This window comes from Nerophis ophidion, linkage group LG05 (assembly GCF_033978795.1).
Source record: "Nerophis ophidion isolate RoL-2023_Sa linkage group LG05, RoL_Noph_v1.0, whole genome shotgun sequence".
NCBI classification, from domain to species: domain Eukaryota; kingdom Metazoa; phylum Chordata; class Actinopteri; order Syngnathiformes; family Syngnathidae; genus Nerophis; species Nerophis ophidion.
In genome coordinates, this window is record NC_084615.1 from 10,018,083 (window position 1) to 10,038,647 (window position 20,565).

Here is a 20,565-nt window from a genome sequence, read left to right on the forward strand (position 1 = left end):
TTTTTTGGGAAGCTGTTTTTATACCCAATTAAGGCACCCACCTGTTCCCAATTAGCCTGCACACCTGTGGGATGTTCCAAATAAGTGTTTGATGAGCATTCCTCAAATTTATCAGTATTTATTGCCACCTTTCCCAAGTTCATTGTCATATGTTGCCATTATCAAATTCTAAAGTTAATGATTTGCAAAAAAAAAAAAACGTTTATCAGTTTGAACATCAAATATTTTGTCTTTGTAGCATATTCAACTGAATATGGGTTGAAAAGGATTTGCAAATCATTGTATTCCGTTTATATTTACATTTAACACAATTTCCCAACGCATAAGGAAACGGGGTTTGTACTTGAACTCCTCCACTTGGGGCAAGATCCCCTCCCCAACCTGGAGATGGCACCCCACCCTTTCCCGGGCGAGAACCATGGTCTCGGACTTGGAGGTGCTGATTCTCATCCCAGTCGCTGCACACTGTTGATGTGAATTTACACACATTGCTTTCAACATACACATGACAATATGCTTGCAAATGTGAGATCTGCATCTGTTGAGATATATTTTTATTTTAAAATCAACAATATACATATGGTACAAAAATAAAATGTGTCATTGTCATCAAATGGAAAGATTTGGTGATACAATACAATACATTACAATGTTCCATGTGGCGTGTTATACTGTAGATTACAGTACCAACGGGGTTATATTATAGTAAGATAACTATACTACAACACATTTAACATTGTAAATATTCACAGTTAGTGACTATTCTCTTTTGCAAACACTTACATCACAGGGTCTAATTTCTATGAAGCCCCACAATGATCTTGGAGAAAACACTTTCAAAGGTTCAGCAAATATATATACTGTGCAGATCTGGGTGGTCCTGAGGGTCTGGAGGTAGGTAACATTAGAGGATGGGAGACTTTTGAAGCCCCATCTGAGTAAATAAACGACAAGTATGAAGCAGGAAAGGTTAATACTCTTATCATGCTGCAGGAAAATACCATTACACTCGGAATAATGGCATGCACTGTGGATACTAATTTATTTAAAGGCCTACTGAAAGCCACTACTACCCACCACGCAGTCTGATAGTTTATATATCAATGATGAAATATTAACATTGCAACACATGCCAATACGGCCGGTTTATTTTACTAAATTAAGATTTAAAATTTCCGGCGAAGTTTGTTGTTGAAAACGTCGCGGAATGATGACGCGTGCGCGTGACGTCCTGGGTTGCAGGGACCGCAGCACCATTTGCGGCTAAAAGTCGTCTCTTTTCATCGTGCAACTAAACAGTACTCTGGACATCTGTGTTGCTGAATCTTTTGCAATTTGTTCAATTAATAATAAAGAAGTCAAAGTAGAAAGATGGAGGTAGGAAGCTTTAGCCTTTAGCCACACAAACAGTAGAAAGATGGAGGTGGGAAGCTTTCACCTTTAGCCACACAAACACGGTGTTTTGTTTAAAATTCCCAGAGGTGAAACTTTACTCTGGATCAGAGCGGTCAAGCGAACATGGATCCCGACCACTTGTCAGGTATCAGTGAGAAAATTGTGGTAAAAAGTCGCCTCTTACCGGAGATCAGCTGAGCTTGCGCTCTACATGCAGCTGCCGTCGACTTCCCTCAGAGACTTGCGTCAAGACACCCGTGGACACACCCCTCTGACTATCAGGTACTATTTAATCTCACTAAAACATTAGCAACATCACTCAATCAATCAATGTTTATTTATATAGCCCCAAATCACAAATGTCTCAAAGGACTGCACAAATCATTACGACAACAACATCCTCGGAAGAACCCACAAAAGGGCAAGGAAAACTCACACCCAGTGGGCAGGGAGAATTCACATCCAGTGGGACGCCAGTGACAATGCTGACTATGAGAAACCTTGGAGAGGACCTCAGATGTGGGCAACCCCCCCCCTCTAGGGGACCGAAAGCAATGGATGTCGAGCGGGTCTAACATGATACTATGAAAGTTCAATCCTTAGTGGCTCCAACACAGCCGCGAGAGTTCAGTTCAAAGCGGATCCAAGACAGCGGCAACACAATAGAAAGATAAGGGATTTCCCAGAATTATCCTAGTAAATGTGTCTAAAAACATCTGAATCCGTCCCAATGCAATCGCTTTTTTTTTGTCCTTCGCTATCAATATCATCATCCACGAATCTTTCATCCTCGCTCAAATTAATGGGGAAATTGTCGTTTTCTTGGTCCGAATAGCTCTTGCCGCTAGAGGCTCCCATTATAAACAATGTGAGGACGTGAGGAGCCCTGACCCTTGTGACATCATCGTCTGCTACTTCTGGTACAGGCAAGGCTTTTTTATCAGCACCAAAAGTTGCGAACTTTATTATCGATTTTCTCTACTAAATCCTTTCAGCAAAAATATGGAAATATTATGAAAATGATCAAGTATGACACATAGACTGGACCTGCTATCCCCGTTTAAATAAGAAAATCTCATTTCAGTAGGCCTTTAAAATACAGTGTAAGCTTGATAGCAAAAAGGCACAAGTGAGTCTTTGCCTTTTCCCTAACTTTTTTCACATGCTCCTCCGTGCACTACAAGACATTCAGCTTCTTGGAAGTGTAAACACTGCAGGTTTCAGACGTATCCGTTTCCAGTGGCAGCAGAGAAAAGTACTCATTTGTTTTGCTCCATCTCTCTTGAACCGGTTTCTTCTTGATTTGGAATTGAACGCAGTCTTCAGAGGTGCGGAGGCAATCTGGCACCCCGGACAACGGGAAGGAAATGTTCCCCTCGTCCTCGTTAGCTGTTTCCTGGTAAATGACGCACAGATATGTCTTACGCATGTTGACATCTGGAGTCTTACCTCGGCAGATGAATTGAACTCACGGGAGCCAGATCCTGCGCTGCCTGGTTGTCTGGTTTTGCCCGAACAGGAGTGGGTCGAGGCGTTGTCGCTCCCATCACAGCAGTATGACCCTGGAAAGACAGAGACCATGAACATAAATCCAGGGTGTGCGACCAGTGCATGCAGAAATGAGCCGTGAGGTACGTAACACATACGGTATGAACTGGACTGCCAACCGGGGTCCATTTCCTTGGTGTTCCAGGCTGCTGGACATGATTGTAGTAGCCGGGAGCCTGGGGGCTTGGATTACTGTAATTCTGTATGCAACATAAACAATAGTCAGGAGGGCTGGGCGATATATCGATATACTCGACATATCGCGGGTTTGTCTCTGTGCGATATAGAAAATGACTATATCGTGATATTCGAGTATACGTTCTCACACAGTTGCTTTTAGCTGCTGGCATTAAACTACAGGCTCTTCCCACTCCTTCTTGTGTCTCCCTCTCACAGACACCTTCTTACATACGTCACATACGTATACGCCCTCATGGAGCAGAGCGGTAGCAGCACGGGTAATGTTAGCTGTGATGCTAGCGGAGCCGTGCGAGTGGTAATACGAGAGAAAGAAGGTGCGAATCTGGTAACAAATGGAGAAATAATTAATTCCCAAGAAAAACAGCAGGGGGCTTCAAGGTCTACTGAAAGCCACTACTACCAACCACGCAGTCTGATAGTTTATATATCAATGATGAAATATTAACATTGCAACACATGCCAATACGGCCTTTTTAGTTTACTAAATTGCAATTTTAAATTTCCCGCGAAGTATCCTGTTGAAAACGTCGCGGTTGTAGCGGACATGTTCTTCCAACACCGCTCACGGCTAAAAATCGTCTCTTTTCATCGCATAATTACACAGTATTCTGGACATTATTGCAGCTGCCTTTAGCAACACAAACACAGCCGGAGTTTCCTTGTTTACATTCCCGAAGGTGAAGCTTTACTATGGAACAGAGCGGTCAAGCGATCACATGTCAACCGACAAGTTTCGGAGAGAAATTTGTGGTAATAAGTCGGCTCTTACCGTAGACATGAGCGGAGCTTGCGTCCTCCTGCAGCTGCGGACTCTCTTGCCTCCTCCCACCGGAGACACTGGCGGTCACCACACCCTTCATACTTTCAGGTACCATATAATCCCACTAAAACACTAGTAACACAATAAGCAGGTATGGGATTTTCCAGAATTATCTTAGTAAATGTGTCTAATAACATCTGAATCGCTCCCACTGCCCTCAATTTTTTTTTTTCTAACCCTTCACTCTCACCGTCCTCATCCACGAATCTTTCATTCTCGCTCAAATTAATGGGGAAATTGTCGCTTTCTCGGTCCGAATCGCTCTCGCAGCTGGTGGCCATGATTGTAAATGTTCAAATGTGAGGAGCTCCACAACCCGTGACGTCACGCGCACATCGTCTGCTACTTCCGGTACAGGCAAGGCTTTTTTATTAGCGACCAAAAGTTGCGAACTTTATCGTGGATGTTCTCTACTAAAGCCTTTCAGCAAAAATATGGCAATATCGCGAAATGATCAAGTATGACACATAGAATGGACCTGCTATCCCCGTTTAAATAAGAAAATCTCATTTCAGTAGGCCTTTCAAGTGGGAATATGTCGAACAGACAACTGTAATTTGTCAAGTGTGGGGCAAAAGCGTTGCTAAAAAGAATTTAATCCATGTAATGCTTTAAAAAGGCAAATGGATGGCACAAAAATTCAAAAGGCTTGTTTCCATTGTGCGAAAGAAGAAGAAGTTTAATTGTTGTGTTTACTTTTATCCTGCCTTCTCCTTTTCTGCACCTGTGTTATCAGTGTTTCATCCTCGGCAAGGGGCGGACCTTGTGGCACACCTGCTCTTAATTATCCTGACAGTATTTAGACTCGTCACAGACAGCTTGGCCTCACCGGTTATTGTATCCCGAACTCTCCTCGCGCATGCACCTGCTTCACCAGTCCCGGTACATTTTCACTACTTTGTCCTGAATTCCCTAACCTCTTGTGTGTTTATTTTCTAGTCTCCCTGAGGTAAAAGGATTTCTTGTTTTGGACTCTTGCCTTGCTCAGTGTGCCCAGGTCCTTTTACCCGCCAACCTCTGAGGAACCTATTTTGTCCTGATTCATGGTGTGCGTTTCTGTCCCATCGCCCTTAGTTATCCCTTTTTGTCAAATTAAATGTTTTCATTTTTTGTAATCCCCCCTTGTCTCCCGTCCCATCATCCTTTGGTCACCCCCACTTGACCTACACCTTAACATTAATATATAGATCTTCTGTGTTACATATGTTTTATGTTGCACAATTGGACCAAGAAAAAATCCTAGTTTGTGAACCTATTCTCAAACAATGGCAATAAAAACTATTCTGATTCTGAGATAAATTTTGGTGTAGAAAACCATGTGTGTGAATGCTTTGGGAACTAATTCAGTGTTGCCAAGTCTGCGTGTTATCTCCTTAGTATAACTCTTATTTTCATTAGCTGGTTGTTTCCCTCGTGACATCTGGCAACTTGTTTATGTTGGACACAGACAGATTTGAGGAGTCAGAGTTGACAACAAGGGATATGTGTGTGTGTGTGTGTGTGTGTGTGTGTGTACCAAAGGTAATGCATGACCGTCAATTTTGTTGAGTTAAGACAAGACAGAACACATGAAAATAGGTCCAATACTGTACACAGCCTGCAGCTTCTCAATATTTTATGGGTAAATGTTTGTGATTTGGGCACATGTAGCTGCATGCTGTGGAGACTGACTGTGGTCTATGTGACCACAAATGATGCTGCTAATTGGAAGGACATATTTTTAACGTTTTCTTTTTCCCTCTGATTTGTTCTTATGCTGCCTGCCTTCGCACACACTTTCTTAGTTGCGGTGGTTCGGGGGCAGGATTGTGTCGATCTCTGAGTAAAATGGTAAATGGGGTGTACTTGTATAGCGCTTTTCTACCCCTTTTTAAGGAGCCCAAAGCGCTTTGACAGTATTTCCACATTCACCCATTCACACACACATTCACACACTGATGGCGGGAGCTGCCATGCAAGGCGCTAACCGGGACCCATCAGGAGCAAGGGTGAAGTGTCTTGCCCAAGGACACAACGGACGTGACTAGGGTGGTAGAAGGTGGAGATTGAACCAGTAACCCTCAGATTGCTGGCACGGCCACTCTCCCAACTTCGCCACCCCGTCCCTGAGTGGCGCTCAAACCAGCACGTCAACTGTTTAATCAAAACGTACGTTTGTTTCTTACGAAGCAGGAAAAAAAGCCATGTGTAATAGAATAGTAACTATTGCTCAGTTTTGTTTCTTGTATAAACAAAGCAAGAACAGCAACGTTTAACCATTTATTAAAAGGGCTGTTTGAAATATTTACACGGATGCCTAGAGGGCACCAACTTTCCCATGTATTTTACACAGTTTATGCCGCCCTCTTACAGCTTGTCGTCTGTAATGACCTAATTACGTACTTAGCTACATCACATATGCTTGCGCATAGGGCTGGGCGATATATCGCGGGTTTGTCTCTGTGCGATATAGAAAATGACTATATCGTGATATTGGAGTATACCTTCTCACCCAGTTGCTTTTAGCTGCTGGCATTACACTACAGGCTCTTCTTCACTCTTTTCTGTCTCTCCTTCTCACAGACAGCAAGTGCACCTTCTTACATACGTCACATACGTATATGCCCTCGCGGAGCAGAGAGGTAGCAGCATGGGTAACTTTAACTGTGACGCTAGAGGAGCGGTGCGAGTGGTAATACGAGAGAAAGAAGGTGCGAAATTGACAACAAATGAAGGAAGAATTAATTCCCAAGAAAAACAGCAGGGGGTCCATCGTCTGGCAGTGGTTTGGCTTCAAGTGGGAATATGTTGAACAGACAACCGTAATATGTCAAGTGTGGGGCAAAAGCGTTGCATCATTTGAAAAGTCACCTGCTAGAGAATGGTTCGGTGCCACACGCCCACACCATCAAAATGCCGAGGCAAACATTTCCAGATCAACACGGTATGAAAAAAAAATAGTCAAGAGAAGATAATGTCCGCAGTGAACTACCAACTAGCGAAGGACACACACACCATTTGATTTCCTATTATGCAGCTCATTTTTGACAGTTATTGAAATATCTTGTGTGAAATCATGCACAAAAGTGCACTTTATTTTTTTTTTAAACTATTGTAGTGGCTTTCTGTACAAAAAGTGCACTTTAGTGTTGTGTTAGTGACATCATGCACTAAAGTGCACAATCTTGCACTTTCGGTTTTGAAATGACATGAATGTTTGTGCCACTGCTTAATAACTGTTTAATAAATATAGTTTTGCTAAATTGAGTTAGTTGAACATCCCGTCTGCATGAAAGTTTAAAAGTAGCATATATTAATGCAGTATGAACAAGAATGTTTTAATGTAGACACATAGAATCATCATACTGCTGTGATTATATCTATCAAGTGTTCATTCAAGGCTAAGGCTTAATTTCGAGATATATATCGTGTATCGCGATTTGGCCTAAAAATATTGAGATATTAAAAAAAGGCCATACCGCCCAGCCCTACTTGCGCATTATCTTGAGGTGTTGCTATCATTGAATGTATATTCTATAATAACAACATGACTGCAAATTGTTCGTTGAAATTTAATATTGCAATTTAGTAAACTACAAAGGCCGTATTGGCATGTGTTGCAATGTTAAGATTTAGTGGGTTTCAGTAGGCCTTTAAAGCACCTCTTCCTGAGGGCGTTTCAGTGTTATAGCTTTACCTTTATCTTTTTAAGCCAAAATGCGTCTGTTCTCCCTTTTCTGTCCACACACTGTGTCTGCTTGTAAGTACTCCGTGATTGTGCGCTGCCGAACATGCTTGACTGCTCGTAAACCAGCAATGACACAACGTGACGATAACACAGGGGCGGGGGACCAGTACTTTTTAGAGGTGGTATAGCACCGAATAAGATTCATTAGTATCGCGGTACTATACTAAAACCGGTATACCGTACAACCCTAGTAGAAACAGGGCAGCCGTTTTGGTTTTGTCCAACTGCTCACCTGGATGTTGACCATCTGGGGCTGTGCTTGCGGCGTGCGGTATTTCCTGAACCACGTGAGAATGTTGAACGGGTTGCAGGCGGGCCAAGGGTAGCGCTTCAAGAACAGTATTATCCCCGTCAGAGACAGGAACAAGCTGCAAGGGACAGTGATGGACTTGAAAAGGGCTCGCAACTTGTCCACCTTTTCTGGAGCAGTTGAGAGAGATGAGACAGTTAGAAAAGTGTTTAAAATGACACGGTATGTGCGTCACTCACCTGTCACCTGCAACCAGGTGGACGACACCAGGTTCCCGTCCCTGTCTCTGATTTCATAGACCCCATCGTGACTTGGGGTTAACCTCGCTATGACGACCACGTTAGTGGAGCCGTTCCGGCCTATCGAGACGAGACCCCTGAACCGAGGGTCTTGGTTGGTTATTTGGCCCTCGTGGACCAGCTGCGAAGGACCACGACGGGGGTCTGAAGGATCCAGCCAGGATTCGTCAGGGCGTCGGATGGCAGTAAACATGAGGTACGCTTGTGGCACGGGGAGAAAGAGAGGTAGGGCCAGAGACCCTTTGCTATTGTGAGTCACGTTGAAAATGTGTCCTGTAAGATACAAAAGGAGGACAAAATGAGGTTGTTGACGTTTTGTAAAGCACATTCTCTTGAGTTTTTTCTCACCGCCGACGATGAGGGTGATGTGGGACACCACCGTGCCTTCGGCGTCACGCACCGTGTAGTTGCCCTGGTCGGCCTGCGTCACTCTCTCAGCCACCCAGAGCTTCCCGTCTCGCAGCAGCCGTCCCCGACCCGCGACACTGGTGTCATGGTTGGTGAGGTTCCACAGAACTATCGGCATCGCCTCGGACGGAGTCCCTCGGGGAGCAAACTCCAGGACGGAGCCATTGTTGGGGATGTTGTACTCAAAGTTTTCTCCATATTTTCTGTAGTTGGACTTGACGCATTCTAAAGCAGGTTGAAATGGGCAGAAACATTTGCGTCTTTTACATAACCATACCCCAAGAAAGCTGCATGATGTATGCTGGTTGCAGGGGAGCACGTGAGTCCAAACTTTTTGACTTGGGGACCGCATTGGGTTAAAAAATTATGGCCAGGGTCCGAAAGCCCACTGCATGTACACATACACACATATATAACGTGTGTATAATATAATATATATATATATATATATATATATATATATATATATATATATATATATATATATATATATACACACACACACAGCACACAGGTGCTGGTCATATTATTAGAATATCATTAAAAAGTTGATTTATTTCATTAATTCCATTTAGAAAGTCAAACATGTAGAATGTATACATTCATTCCAAAACAGACTGATACATTTCAAGTGTTTTTTGCCAAAAAGGAGATATTTATAGCTGACAACCAATGAAAACCCTAAATTCAACATCTCAGAAAATTAGAATATGGTGAAATGGTCAGATATTGAAGACACCTGGTGCCACATTCTAATTAGCTAACTAACTCAAAACACCTGAAAAGCCTTTAAGTGGTCTCTCGTTTTGATTCTGTATGACACACAATCATGGGGAAGACTGCTGTTCAAAAGATGACCATTGATACTTTAAAGAAGGAGGGCAAGACACAAAAGGTCATTGCCAAAGAGGTTGGATGTTCCCAGAGCTCTGTGTCCAAGCACATTAATAGAGAGGCGAAGGGAAGACAAAGATATGGGAGAAAAAAGTGTACAAGCAAGAGGGATAACCGCGCCCTGGAGAGGATTGTCAAACAAAACCGATTCAAAAATGTGGGGGAGATCCACAAAGAGTGGACTGCAGCTGGAGTCAGTGCTTCAAGAACCACTACGCACCGACGTATGCAAGATATGGGCTTCAGCTGTCGCATTCCTTGTGTAAAGCCACTCTTGAATAAGAGACAACGTCAAAAGCGTTTCGCCTGGGCTCAAGACAAAAAGGACTGGATTGCTGCTGAGTGGTCCAAAGTTATGTTTTCAGATGAAAGTAAATTTTGTATCTCCTTTGGAAATCAAGGTCCCAGAGTCTGGAGGAAGACAGAAGAGGCACAGAATCCACGTTGCCTGAAGTCCAGTGTCAAATTTCCACAATCGGTAATGGTCTGGGGTGCCATGTCACTGCTGGTGTTGGTCCACTGTGTTTCCTGAGGTCTAGGGTCAATGCAGCAGTCTACCAGGAAGTTTTAGAACACTTTATGCTGCCTGCCGCGGACCAATTTTATGGAGGTGAAGATTTAATTCTCCAACATGACTTGGCACCTGCACACAGTGCCAAATCTACCACTAACGGCTAGGAAGCTAACCGCAGCTCGCACTGGTGTTTGTGTGCTCCACCGTGTCTTAAATAAAAGCAAGTTTAGTCACGTTTACCTAAGTTTGTTTATATAGACCCTCTCCCCGTGGACGGTATTGTTTGGGGAGCGAGTGTTGTACATAGAGCGAGTTTAGTTGCGTGCTACTGTTGCTACGTCACTGCGAGGGACGTGGACACGCGAGGTTGGCGTGTCCATTACACGCACTCAGGGGCTTGTCGACAGAGAGGTGACCCAGGACGAGGCTGGTTCTCCTCTCGCTCCAGACTGGACCTCCTGAGTCGTGCTTAAGGAAGCAAGGAAGTGCTTCCCCCCCTCATCTCTACTCCACAACGGGAGGTGTCCCCCCCTCTCCAACGCCCCCTTTGCATAGCAGTTTCTACTCACCTCACCCCTAAGTGCACTACCGATTCATCAGGACCGCAACTGACAATCTTCTGGCCCAGCCAAGGGGCCCAGGTTGGACGGTGTGTGTGTGTGTTGTGTGATTGGATTAGTGTGGGTGGTTCTATTGGGGAGGTAGCGTGTGAGTGAGGTAGAGTGTATGAGTGTAATCAATGTCTGATTATTGTATGCTTATTTGGGTGTATAGTAAACTGTTAAACTTTATAAGCCGTCTCCCCAACCTCTCTTATATTAAATTCTTAAATAAATATTAAATAATTGGAGTCATCTCCCTAAGGTGAAATATACAGTCCTGTATAGGCTCCCGTACGGCCCCAATTATGTGTTGTGTTTGGACATTTTTTTATAGAAAGTTCAATCAGCAGGTTGTTTTATGTGTGACCAGGTGTGTTGACTTTTCGTGCTAGAATGGGAAAGGTTGTTTGGATTATGTCATATATTAAAATACTGTGGTGCGCAAACTTAAAAGAGCAATTCATGGTCATTCATCTGAAAAATCTGCAAACACAGTAGATTGAGAGAGAGAATACTTTGTCTATGTGCACCGCAACATATTTGGACTGTCAGAAATATAAATATTAGCCATATGGTTGATTCTGCAATGAAATTTTATAATTTTATAGCAGCTGGATGGCTAAAGGGGCTTTTTACAACTAATTTAATTGATTAATTTTACTGTCTGCTGGCATTTATTTTCAGTTTATTTTTTCATAGAGGAGCTATATTATTTTAATATAGCTTCTATATAAAGTGCATGATCACAACATCGCAGTGCCTTCCAGAGCGCACTTTCAGCATGCTAAAAGTAGGTTCTGTTTTGTTGTCTAGGTCAGTGGTCCCCAACCACCGGGCCGCAGAAGAATTTTTTATGAAAAAAAATATATATATATTTTTTTATTTTTATTAAATCAACATAAAAAACACAATATACACTTACAAATAGTGCACCAACCACAAAAACCTCCCTTTTTCATGACAAAAACGTCCCTTTTTCATGACAAAGAAGAAAGAAAAAAAAAAAAGAAAAAAAAAGGACACCCCCTCCCCGGGCCGCGGGACAAATTATTAAGCGTTGACCGGTCCGCGGATACAAAAAGGTTGGGGACCACTGGTCTAGGTCACACTTCAATATAGAACGAATTGTATTTTTGTGCTTCATGTCAACAACATGACAAAACACTGAAACGGTCAAAACATGTCAAGTAAAAATTCCATACTAATATACCAAAAATATTGTCTGACTACAAGAACATTTGAAAAGTATATGAAGAATAAGACATAACGATGAACCTTTTTGAGAATGACAAAACGCCAAAAGTTGTACCATATGATGACATAAATGTGGAGGGAAATGAGTGTCTCCATGGTGACATCCGGTATACACATAAAAGCCTCATTAAAATAGGGTGGTATGCGCCAATTTTGCACTTGATATCAATTGTACACAGTATGTGGCCATGTCCACAAAAACTCATATAGTTTGAGAACTCATACTTTTTTTTTTACAGGTTTCGGGCTCTTGTCCACACACAAACACATACTTTTGTCTTTAAAAACGCACACTTTGGAAAACGCTGGCCAGGGCAAAGAGTTCCAGAACTCTGTCTTCAGCATGTGCGTGTGGACAGCCTAAACGGAAAGGTAAATGGGTTATACTTTTATAGCGCTTTTCTACCTTCAAGGTAGGGCTGGGCGATATATGGAATATACTCGATATATCGCGGGTTTGTCTCGGTGCGATATAGAAAATTACTATATCGTGATATTTGAGTATATGTCCTCAAGCAGTTGGTTTTACCTGCGGACATTACACTTCAGGCTTTTCTCACTGTTTCTTGTATCTGCTTCTCGCAGAGACATAAAACAAGCGCACCTTCTTACATATGTCACATACTGTCGCAACGTCATACGCCCTGCTGAGAAGACAGGTAGCGACATGGTAAAGTTAGCTGTGATGCTAGCGGTGTGGTAACAAATGAAGGAAAAATGTATTTCCAAGAAAAACAGCAGGGAGTCCATCGTCTGGCAGTGGTTTGGCTTCAAGTGGCAAGATGTTTTACAAGTATGCAGCAAAAGCGTTGCTACAAAAAGGAGCAGCACTGCTAATTTGTAGCACTGTAGTGGTAAATGTCTGTCCTAGGGTCACCTCTAAACTAAATGCATTAGGAGGGACACGACATAAGAGGTCAAGTCACCCTGGTTGTTCTGTTGGTGAGGTGACATTTGAACACTGGACAGTTATATAAGTTGTTATGCTACAAATCAGGCCATAATGGAGTGTATAAATAAGAAGGGAAGACGAAGCCTGGGTGTGCGCTCTTTCTTAATTCCTTCACGAGGGTGCACCATCTTTCATCTCTGGAGACATTGTCTGTGTAAACATATCGATTCAATCCAACTTTGTTCTATCTGATTATGAGTAAATCAAACTGTTGTAACAAACTCTCTATTGTTCCTGTTTAAGATTCAAACTTTTCAACCACAAAAAATTGGCGTCACGAACAGGATGAGGCCCTCGGTTAAATCACCGACATTTCTACTACATAAAATTGTGGTTCCCATACCCAGGCCGTCTGGGTGAAAACCAGGAATCCTAACCGCTAGACCATATGGGACCAAAAGTCACCTGCTAGAGAATGAAGAGTGCTTGAAACTCCTCATATCAACATCTTCGGCTGGTGCCACACCAACAAAATGCCGAAGCAACCATTTCCAGATCAACACTGTATGACAAAAAGTCAACTACAGAAGGAGATAACGTCCGCAGTAACCTACCACATAGTGAAGGACATACACTCTTTGATTTCCTTTTATGCAGCTCATATTGTATTTGACAGTTATTGAAATATCTTGTGTGACATCATGCACAAAAGTGCATGATGTAAACTATTGTAGTGGCGTTCTGTACAAAAAGTGCACTTTAATTTTGTGTTGTTTTGATGTGTCATCTTAATGACATCATGCACAAAAGTGCACTCATAGCATGTTTTTAAATGTCTCTGACAATCTTGCACTTTCTGTTTTGAAATGACATGAATGTTTGTACCACTGCTTAATAACTGTTTGATAAAAACAGTTTTGGTAAATTGACTTAGTTGCGATTTCCTTCATGAAAGTTTAAAATGAGCATATATTTATGCAGTATAAACAAGAATGTTTTAATGTAGACACATAGAATCATCATACTGCTGTGATTATATGCATCAAGTCTTCATTCAAGGCTAAGGCAAAATATCGAGATATATATCGTGTATCGCGACATGGCCTAAATATATTGAGATATTAACAAAAGGCCATATCGCCCAGCCCTACCTCAAGGTACTCAAAGCGCTTTGACATATTTCCACATTCACCCATTCACACACTGATCAGGAGCAAGGGTGAAGTGTCTTGCTCAAGGACACAATGGACGTGACCAGGTTGGTAGAAGCTGGGGATTGAACCAGGAATTCTCAGGTTGCTGGCACGTCCACTCTCTCAACCGCGCCACGCCGTTAAAGTAAAGGCTTTTGATTGATTGATTGAAACTTTTATTAGTAGATTGCACAGTTCAGTACATATTCTGTACAATTGACCACTAAATGGTAACACCCGAGTAAGTTCTTCAACTTGTTTAAGTCGGGGGTCCACGTTAATCAATTCATGGTAAAAGTAAGGCTTGTCCTGGTCTGATGACGTCATTTCCATGGCACAATGGTAAGCAATTCTGGCTTGCTAGCTTTAAACAGGACGTATTGCATGTTTAAATGTAAACATACTGCTACTTTTACTCCACTTTGACAAAAAGACGCATCAAAATAGGCTGCGACACTCCCAGGATAATATCCTGGTCGGACCCTCCAGCTGATCAACTTTGACAAGCAAAACTTTTTGGTTTGTGTCATAAGAAAAGCACAACATTTCAGGTTTTAAAAGTTATTATTGGTGCTACATACTCTATAGATACACAAAACTGTGTGTTCCCTGAAGGAATCAATGAAGTACCATCTATCTATCTATCAAGCTTCCTAAAAATGCTCAAAACTGACTAAAAACCATCATCAAGGTTAGATTTTGGTTCACACCCTTTCAATACAATCTTGTGGGACCTCTGAGACTTATTGATTGGAAAATAGTATAACATGGCAGTGTTTCCCCAGAAAATGTGTTAGTTAAGGTGGTGACTCTCCAAGGGGAGGGGACCGGGGAAGGGGTGGATGAGTGGGTGTAAGGATCGGTGTAACACGGCCTGTCGCAAACCGTCTCCACCACGTCGCTGCCACCACAGCCTGGGGGGGCAATAGACTACAGACTGTGGTGAAGTAGGCCGGCTTCGTTGCGTGAAGAAGCCTACAACTTTTGGTTGTATTTTCCGCTCCGTTTGCTGAAGGGTGAAATACGATATATATCTCGATATTTTTTCCGTAAAATAAAAACAAAACAGTCCTACGTACTAAAATAATGACTTACAAAGTCAAATGAATGACTAACTGTAAGTAAGCGCTTGAAAAAAAGGGTTAAAAGTGGGGCCACATGCTGACATATGCTCAACTCATCATGCTTAATTTATTACAGCATTTGAAAGGCCTGTAGTTGATTTTTATTATGTAAATGTTATATTTTTATCAACATGTGATAGCAAGAACTATAGGTGCAAAAATAGTACAATAGCAATAAGAGAGACTATTCATCCCTGAACACCATGGAGTTCATGTCGGCTTTATGATGTACTTAAATTATTAAATCAACTATCAGAGACAGAAACTCTTCATTTAACAGACAGGTATATGCTGTCCGTAACGCACGTACACACACGCATGTTGAACGCACGCACGCACACAAATACATACCGCACAGTGAGCTAACGTTACGCTAAAAGATAATTAGCCTTCACCTCAGGGACTGCGAGCAAGCTGAGCTGCGGCTTATGTTTCTAGAACGTCAACGGGCTCATAGTGATGTTACTAGTAGTTGACTTGGAAGTGTTTATTATTATTTGGTAAGAGTCCGCTGACTTATGCTCACCTATCTGCTCAATCCACTTAAGGAGCACTAACTACATGCGCTCTGATTACGCACTGTTGATTGGCTGTTACCGCTCTGCGTGCAACCAATCAGAGCAGGAGCAGCTTGTTAAGACTTTAGTTTAGGGTTTAAGTCAAGTACATTATAACAAGGTGACACCATTTTTAATTAGTGGTAATTAGACAAAAACATCCAACCTGAAACAGTCAGACGAACTGTCTCGTAGGTGAATCCAGAACCCAGTTTGATGGAATAAAGTCCTTGGTCCGCATGTGTCACATCCTTCAGCACCAACATCTTATCTTTGGTCCATTTGAATCGAGGGTCTCTTACCTAAATAAATAAAAAATATGGTTTGTAATCTGTGTGTATAAGAAAATAAACTGAAAGCAAAAGAAACTTACATAGGTCTTCTCAAGGAGGACGCGCCTTGGTCCTGCAGGGTTTGGTGTGAAAGTGACGGTTCTTGATGTCGAGTAAACCGGTAAATGGAATTCCTTCCCGGCACAAACCATCTGGACTTCTTCTCGGTCACCTGTCAAAGTGGAAAAGGAAGTAAGTATGTTTTATCCATGTGAAAGATGAAAAGAGGAACATGATGAAATATTTGTGCTGGCTCACCCAATACGAGCAAACTTGTGAAGAAGAAAAATATTTTTATTCAACATTATTTAAGACTTCAACACAATATGAGTTATTAAACTGGCTGCACAGGGACCGCATCTGGAATATGTAAGACGTGAAAAAACAGTTCTCCAACTGTACGTGTACACCACTAATGGTATGCGGGCTCCATCTGGTGCAAGGATGTCAAACTGGTTTTCATTGAATAATGAATAATTATTCACTGAATAATTCAGTGAATAATTTATAAATTTGCATCTGGATTCCATTATTAATTATATAAATGTTTTTAGGGAGACTTAATTAAAACCAAAAATATGTTTTTCCCCTCATCATTTTCATTTTTCATATATTTTTGAAATAGCTCCAGAGAGCCACTAGGGCGGCGCTAAAGAGCCACATGCGGCTCCGGAGCCGCGGGTTGACGACCCCCCCCGCTATAGGGAATATGATGAATGAAATGTAATGGAGTGGCGCCATATAATGATGTAAAAATGTGAAGGTATGTGTAGCCACGACCTGCAGGTGCAACCATAAACATTTGGAGACATTAACTCACCCACAGTAAGAGGGAGGCAACACAGGACAGCGAGTAGGACACGCAGGGACATCTCCTATTAAAACAGAGAACATATTTACTTGAAATGAACACGCTTGCAGTGTAATTATTAATGTCTTCTGTTTTTCAATGGCAGCATATAAGCGCTATTTACAGGCTGGCGTTTGTACTACACGCTTTTAAATGTGGACATTTCCTGACCTTTGGAAAATAAAACCGTTTCCTCGTGGACATGGCAAGCCCGCACCGAGTGACGTAACATCCTTATAACCCACTCAGGTAAATCACGGCCAATAACAGTCATTTATTGCTGATATATTATCTAATCGGTTATATTCATCACAAGCCAAACCCGCCCCGACTCACCTGTCGGATGCGAGGTAATGAGCCTCACAGGAAGATGTTGGGAAATATTTACACGGCTGGGGATTTTAATGTGTATAAAAACGTTGGTGCATGCGCAGTAGCTTTTCCCTGGCATTTCCACGGAGATGTGTCAGTTGTATTCCGGACCACTTTTACGCTACATGCGCGACAGGCCTCCGACGGTGCGGTCGGTGCCCGCGAAGGCGTACGCTCTTTGCGCAAACGCTGTGCAGGGTTTTGCGCCAAGATTGATTGGATTGAGGGGCGGGAAAGTCACCCTGATACGTCACATCGCACGCAATTAGCATCTGTTAGCTTCCCAAGGTAACACACGACCACCGCAATTGTATTGTTATATTTAATAATAATATTTATCGGGTTAATTTTTATGACTAATTTTACATCAGTAGTCAATAAGTAGCAATTGTTGTATCGCTATTGTTATCATAATTATCAACAAATAAACCGGCGCAGGGGTCACCAACGTGGTGCCTGCGGGTGCCCGTAAGGACCAGATGAGTCGCCCGCTGGCCTGTTCTAAAAATAGCTCAAATAGCAGCACTTACCAGTGAGCTGCCTCTATTTTTTAAATTGTATTTATTTACTAGCAAGCTGGTCTCACTTTGCTCGACATTTTTAATTCTAAGAGAGACAAAACTCAAATAGAATTTGAAAATCCAAGAAAATATTTGAAAGACTTGGTCTTCACTCGTTTAAATAAATGTATTTATTTTTTTACTTTGCTTCTTATAACTTTCAGAAAGACAATTTTAGAGAAAAAATACAACCTTAAAAATGATTTTCGGATTTTTAAACACATATACCTTTTTACCTTTTAAATTCCTTCCTCTTCTTCCCCGACAATTTAAATCAATGTTCAAGTATTTTTGTTGTTGTTGTTGTAAAGAATAATAAAAAAATGTTTAATTTAATTCTTCATTTTAGCTTCTGTTTTTTCGACGAAGAATATTTGTGAAATATTTCTTCAAACTTATTATGATTAAAATTCCCAAAAAATATTCTGGCAAATCTAGAAAATCTGTAGAATCAAATTTGAATCTTATTTCAAAGTCTTTTGAATTTCTTTTAAAATTTTTGTTCTGGAAAATCTAAAAGAAATAATGGTTTTTCTTTGTTAGAAATATAGCTTGGTCCAATTTGTTATATATTCTAACAAAATGCATATTGGTTTTTAACCCATTTAAAACATGTCACCAAAATTCTAAAATTAATCTTAATCAGGAAAAATTACTAATTATACTCCATAAATTCCATCCATCCATTTTCTACCGCTTATTCCCTTTCGGGGTCGCGGGGGGCGCTGGCGCCTATCTCAGCTACAATCGGGCGGAAGGCAGGGTACACCCTGGACAAGTCGCCACCTTATCGCAGGGCCAACACAGATAGACAGACAACATTCACACTCACATTCACACACTAGGGCCAATTTAGTGTTGCCAATCAACCTATCCCCAGGTGCATGTCTTTGGAGGTGGGAGGAAGCCGGAGTACCCGGAGGGAACCCACGCATTCACGGGGAGAACATGCAAACTCCACACAGAAAGATCCGAGCCTGGATTTGAACCCAGGACTGCAGGAACTTCGTATTGTGAGGCAGACGCACTAACCCCTCTTCCACCGTGAAAATTCTTTTTTGAATTTTTTCAAAAAGATTCAAATTAGCTAGTTTTTCTCTTCTTTTTTTCGGTTGAATTTTTAATTTTAAAGAGTCGAAATTGAAGATAAACTATCTTTCAAAATTTAATTTTCATTTTTTTCCTGTTTTCTCCTCTTTTAAACCGTTCCATTGAGTGTTTTTTTCATCATTTATTCTCTACAAAAAACCTTCCGTAAAAGGAAAAAAAATGTACGACGGAATGACAGACAGAAATACCCATTTTATATACATATATATATATATATATATATAAATATATATATATATATATATATATATATATATATATATATATATATATATATATATATATATATATATATATATATATATATATTTATTAAAGGTTTAAAGGTTAATTGAGCAAATTGGCTATTTCTGGCAATTTTTTTTAAGTGTGTCTCAAACAGGTAGCCCTTCGCATTAATCAGTACCCAAGAAGTAGCTCTTGGTTTCAAAAAGGTTGGTGACCCCTGAACCGGCGAATTATGGATAATAATGTTAGATTTATTCTCCAGGTGAAATACTACAAATTGTTGATGTCATAAGTACATGATGTACATATGACATCAACAATCTGTATTATTTCTCCTGGAGAATGAATCTAACATTAGCGATGTACAGTACATCGTTAAGGTCTGTACAGTAAATCAGTTTACTTTTAAATGTATTTGTGCCTCATTGTAACACTACTACTACTATAATACTACTACTAATATTAAAAATGTATGTTTGCAGATCTCAAAGTCATAATCTGTATAATTGCAATTAACAGTGCAATACATTTTAATAACATGGTCACTACTGCATAGTTCCTCTTGTTATATTTTTATTTTTACTGTTATAATTTTATTCTTATTGTTGCTTTTTATTTGTATTATTATTGTTATATTTTCAATTTTATTTCCATTCATACCCTCATTATGTTCTTTTTACTTTTTAAATTTGATCTCAAGTCTGTACACTGCTGCTGGAATTTAAATTTTCCTAAGAGAACTCTCCTAAAGGAATCAATAAGGTAATATCTATCTATCTCTATCTGTCTATCTATCTATGTAATTTATATGTACAGTAATTGGAATTCAATTATTTGTTTTTAAATACACAGTACAGGCCAAAAGTTTGGACACACCTTCTAATTTCAAGACGTTTTCTTTATTTTCAAGACTATTACCTTGTAGATTGTCACTGAATGCATCAACACTACGACAACTGTGAAGTGAAAACAGTTTCAGGTGACTACCTCTTGAAGCTCATCGAGAGAATCCCAAGAGTTTGCATAGCAGTAATCAGAGAAAAGGGTGGCTATTTTGAAGAAACTCGAATATAAAACCTGTTTTCAGTTATTTCACCTTTTTTTTTTGTTGAGTACATAACGTCACATGTGTTCATTCATAGTTTTGATGCCTTCAGTGACAATCTACAATGTAAATAGTCATGAAAATAAAGAAAAAACTTTGAATGAGAAGGTGTGTCCAAAGTGTTGGCCTATACTGTATGTGTAGGATCACATGTTCACACAGCTGATAAATTCTTAAGAAACTTTTAGTATTATTTTAATTCATGGTAAAAAGTGGTTTGTCAGAAGTGGGATTTGAACCCACGCCTACAGAGTAGACTACGACCTGAACGTAGCGCCTTAGACCGCTCGCCCATCCTGACGTGAAATGTATAAAAATATATGCAGACAC

At 40.9% G+C, this 20,565-nt stretch overlaps 1 protein-coding gene and 1 non-coding gene across 5 annotated transcripts in view; both read right to left on the minus strand.

Annotated features, from left to right (window-relative positions):
• Window positions 1-522: 522 nt before the first annotated feature.
• The window catches only part of LOC133552620 (uncharacterized), a 58,512-nt gene continuing 38,469 nt past the window's right edge, over window positions 523-20,565 (minus strand). The window contains exons 2-11 of one of the 4 annotated variants that reach the window (XR_009806731.1): window positions 16,831-16,885; window positions 16,052-16,182; window positions 15,845-15,980; window positions 8,589-8,873; window positions 8,181-8,513; window positions 7,924-8,111; window positions 3,042-3,143; window positions 2,868-2,957; window positions 1,439-2,791; window positions 523-1,392 (exon numbers count right to left, since the gene is read on the minus strand). Coding sequence is in view for 3 of the 4 variants with exons in the window: in XM_061899922.1 (XP_061755906.1) it covers window positions 2,573-2,791; window positions 2,868-2,957; window positions 3,042-3,143; window positions 7,924-8,111; window positions 8,181-8,513; window positions 8,589-8,873; window positions 15,845-15,980; window positions 16,052-16,182; window positions 16,831-16,885; window positions 17,032-17,064 (1,572 nt within the window). In the remaining variant the exon portion in view is untranslated. Of the gene's footprint in view, window positions 2,792-2,867; window positions 2,958-3,041; window positions 3,144-7,923; window positions 8,112-8,180; window positions 8,514-8,588; window positions 8,874-15,844; window positions 15,981-16,051; window positions 16,183-16,830; window positions 16,886-17,031; window positions 17,175-17,196; window positions 17,347-20,565 lie in introns of those variants that run through there. The other 3 variants (XM_061899923.1, XM_061899922.1, XM_061899921.1) reach the window with 3 other exon arrangements.
• On the minus strand, window positions 20,454-20,536 carry trnal-cag (transfer RNA leucine (anticodon CAG)). The gene has a single exon. It is a non-coding gene; the product is annotated as a tRNA-Leu (tRNA).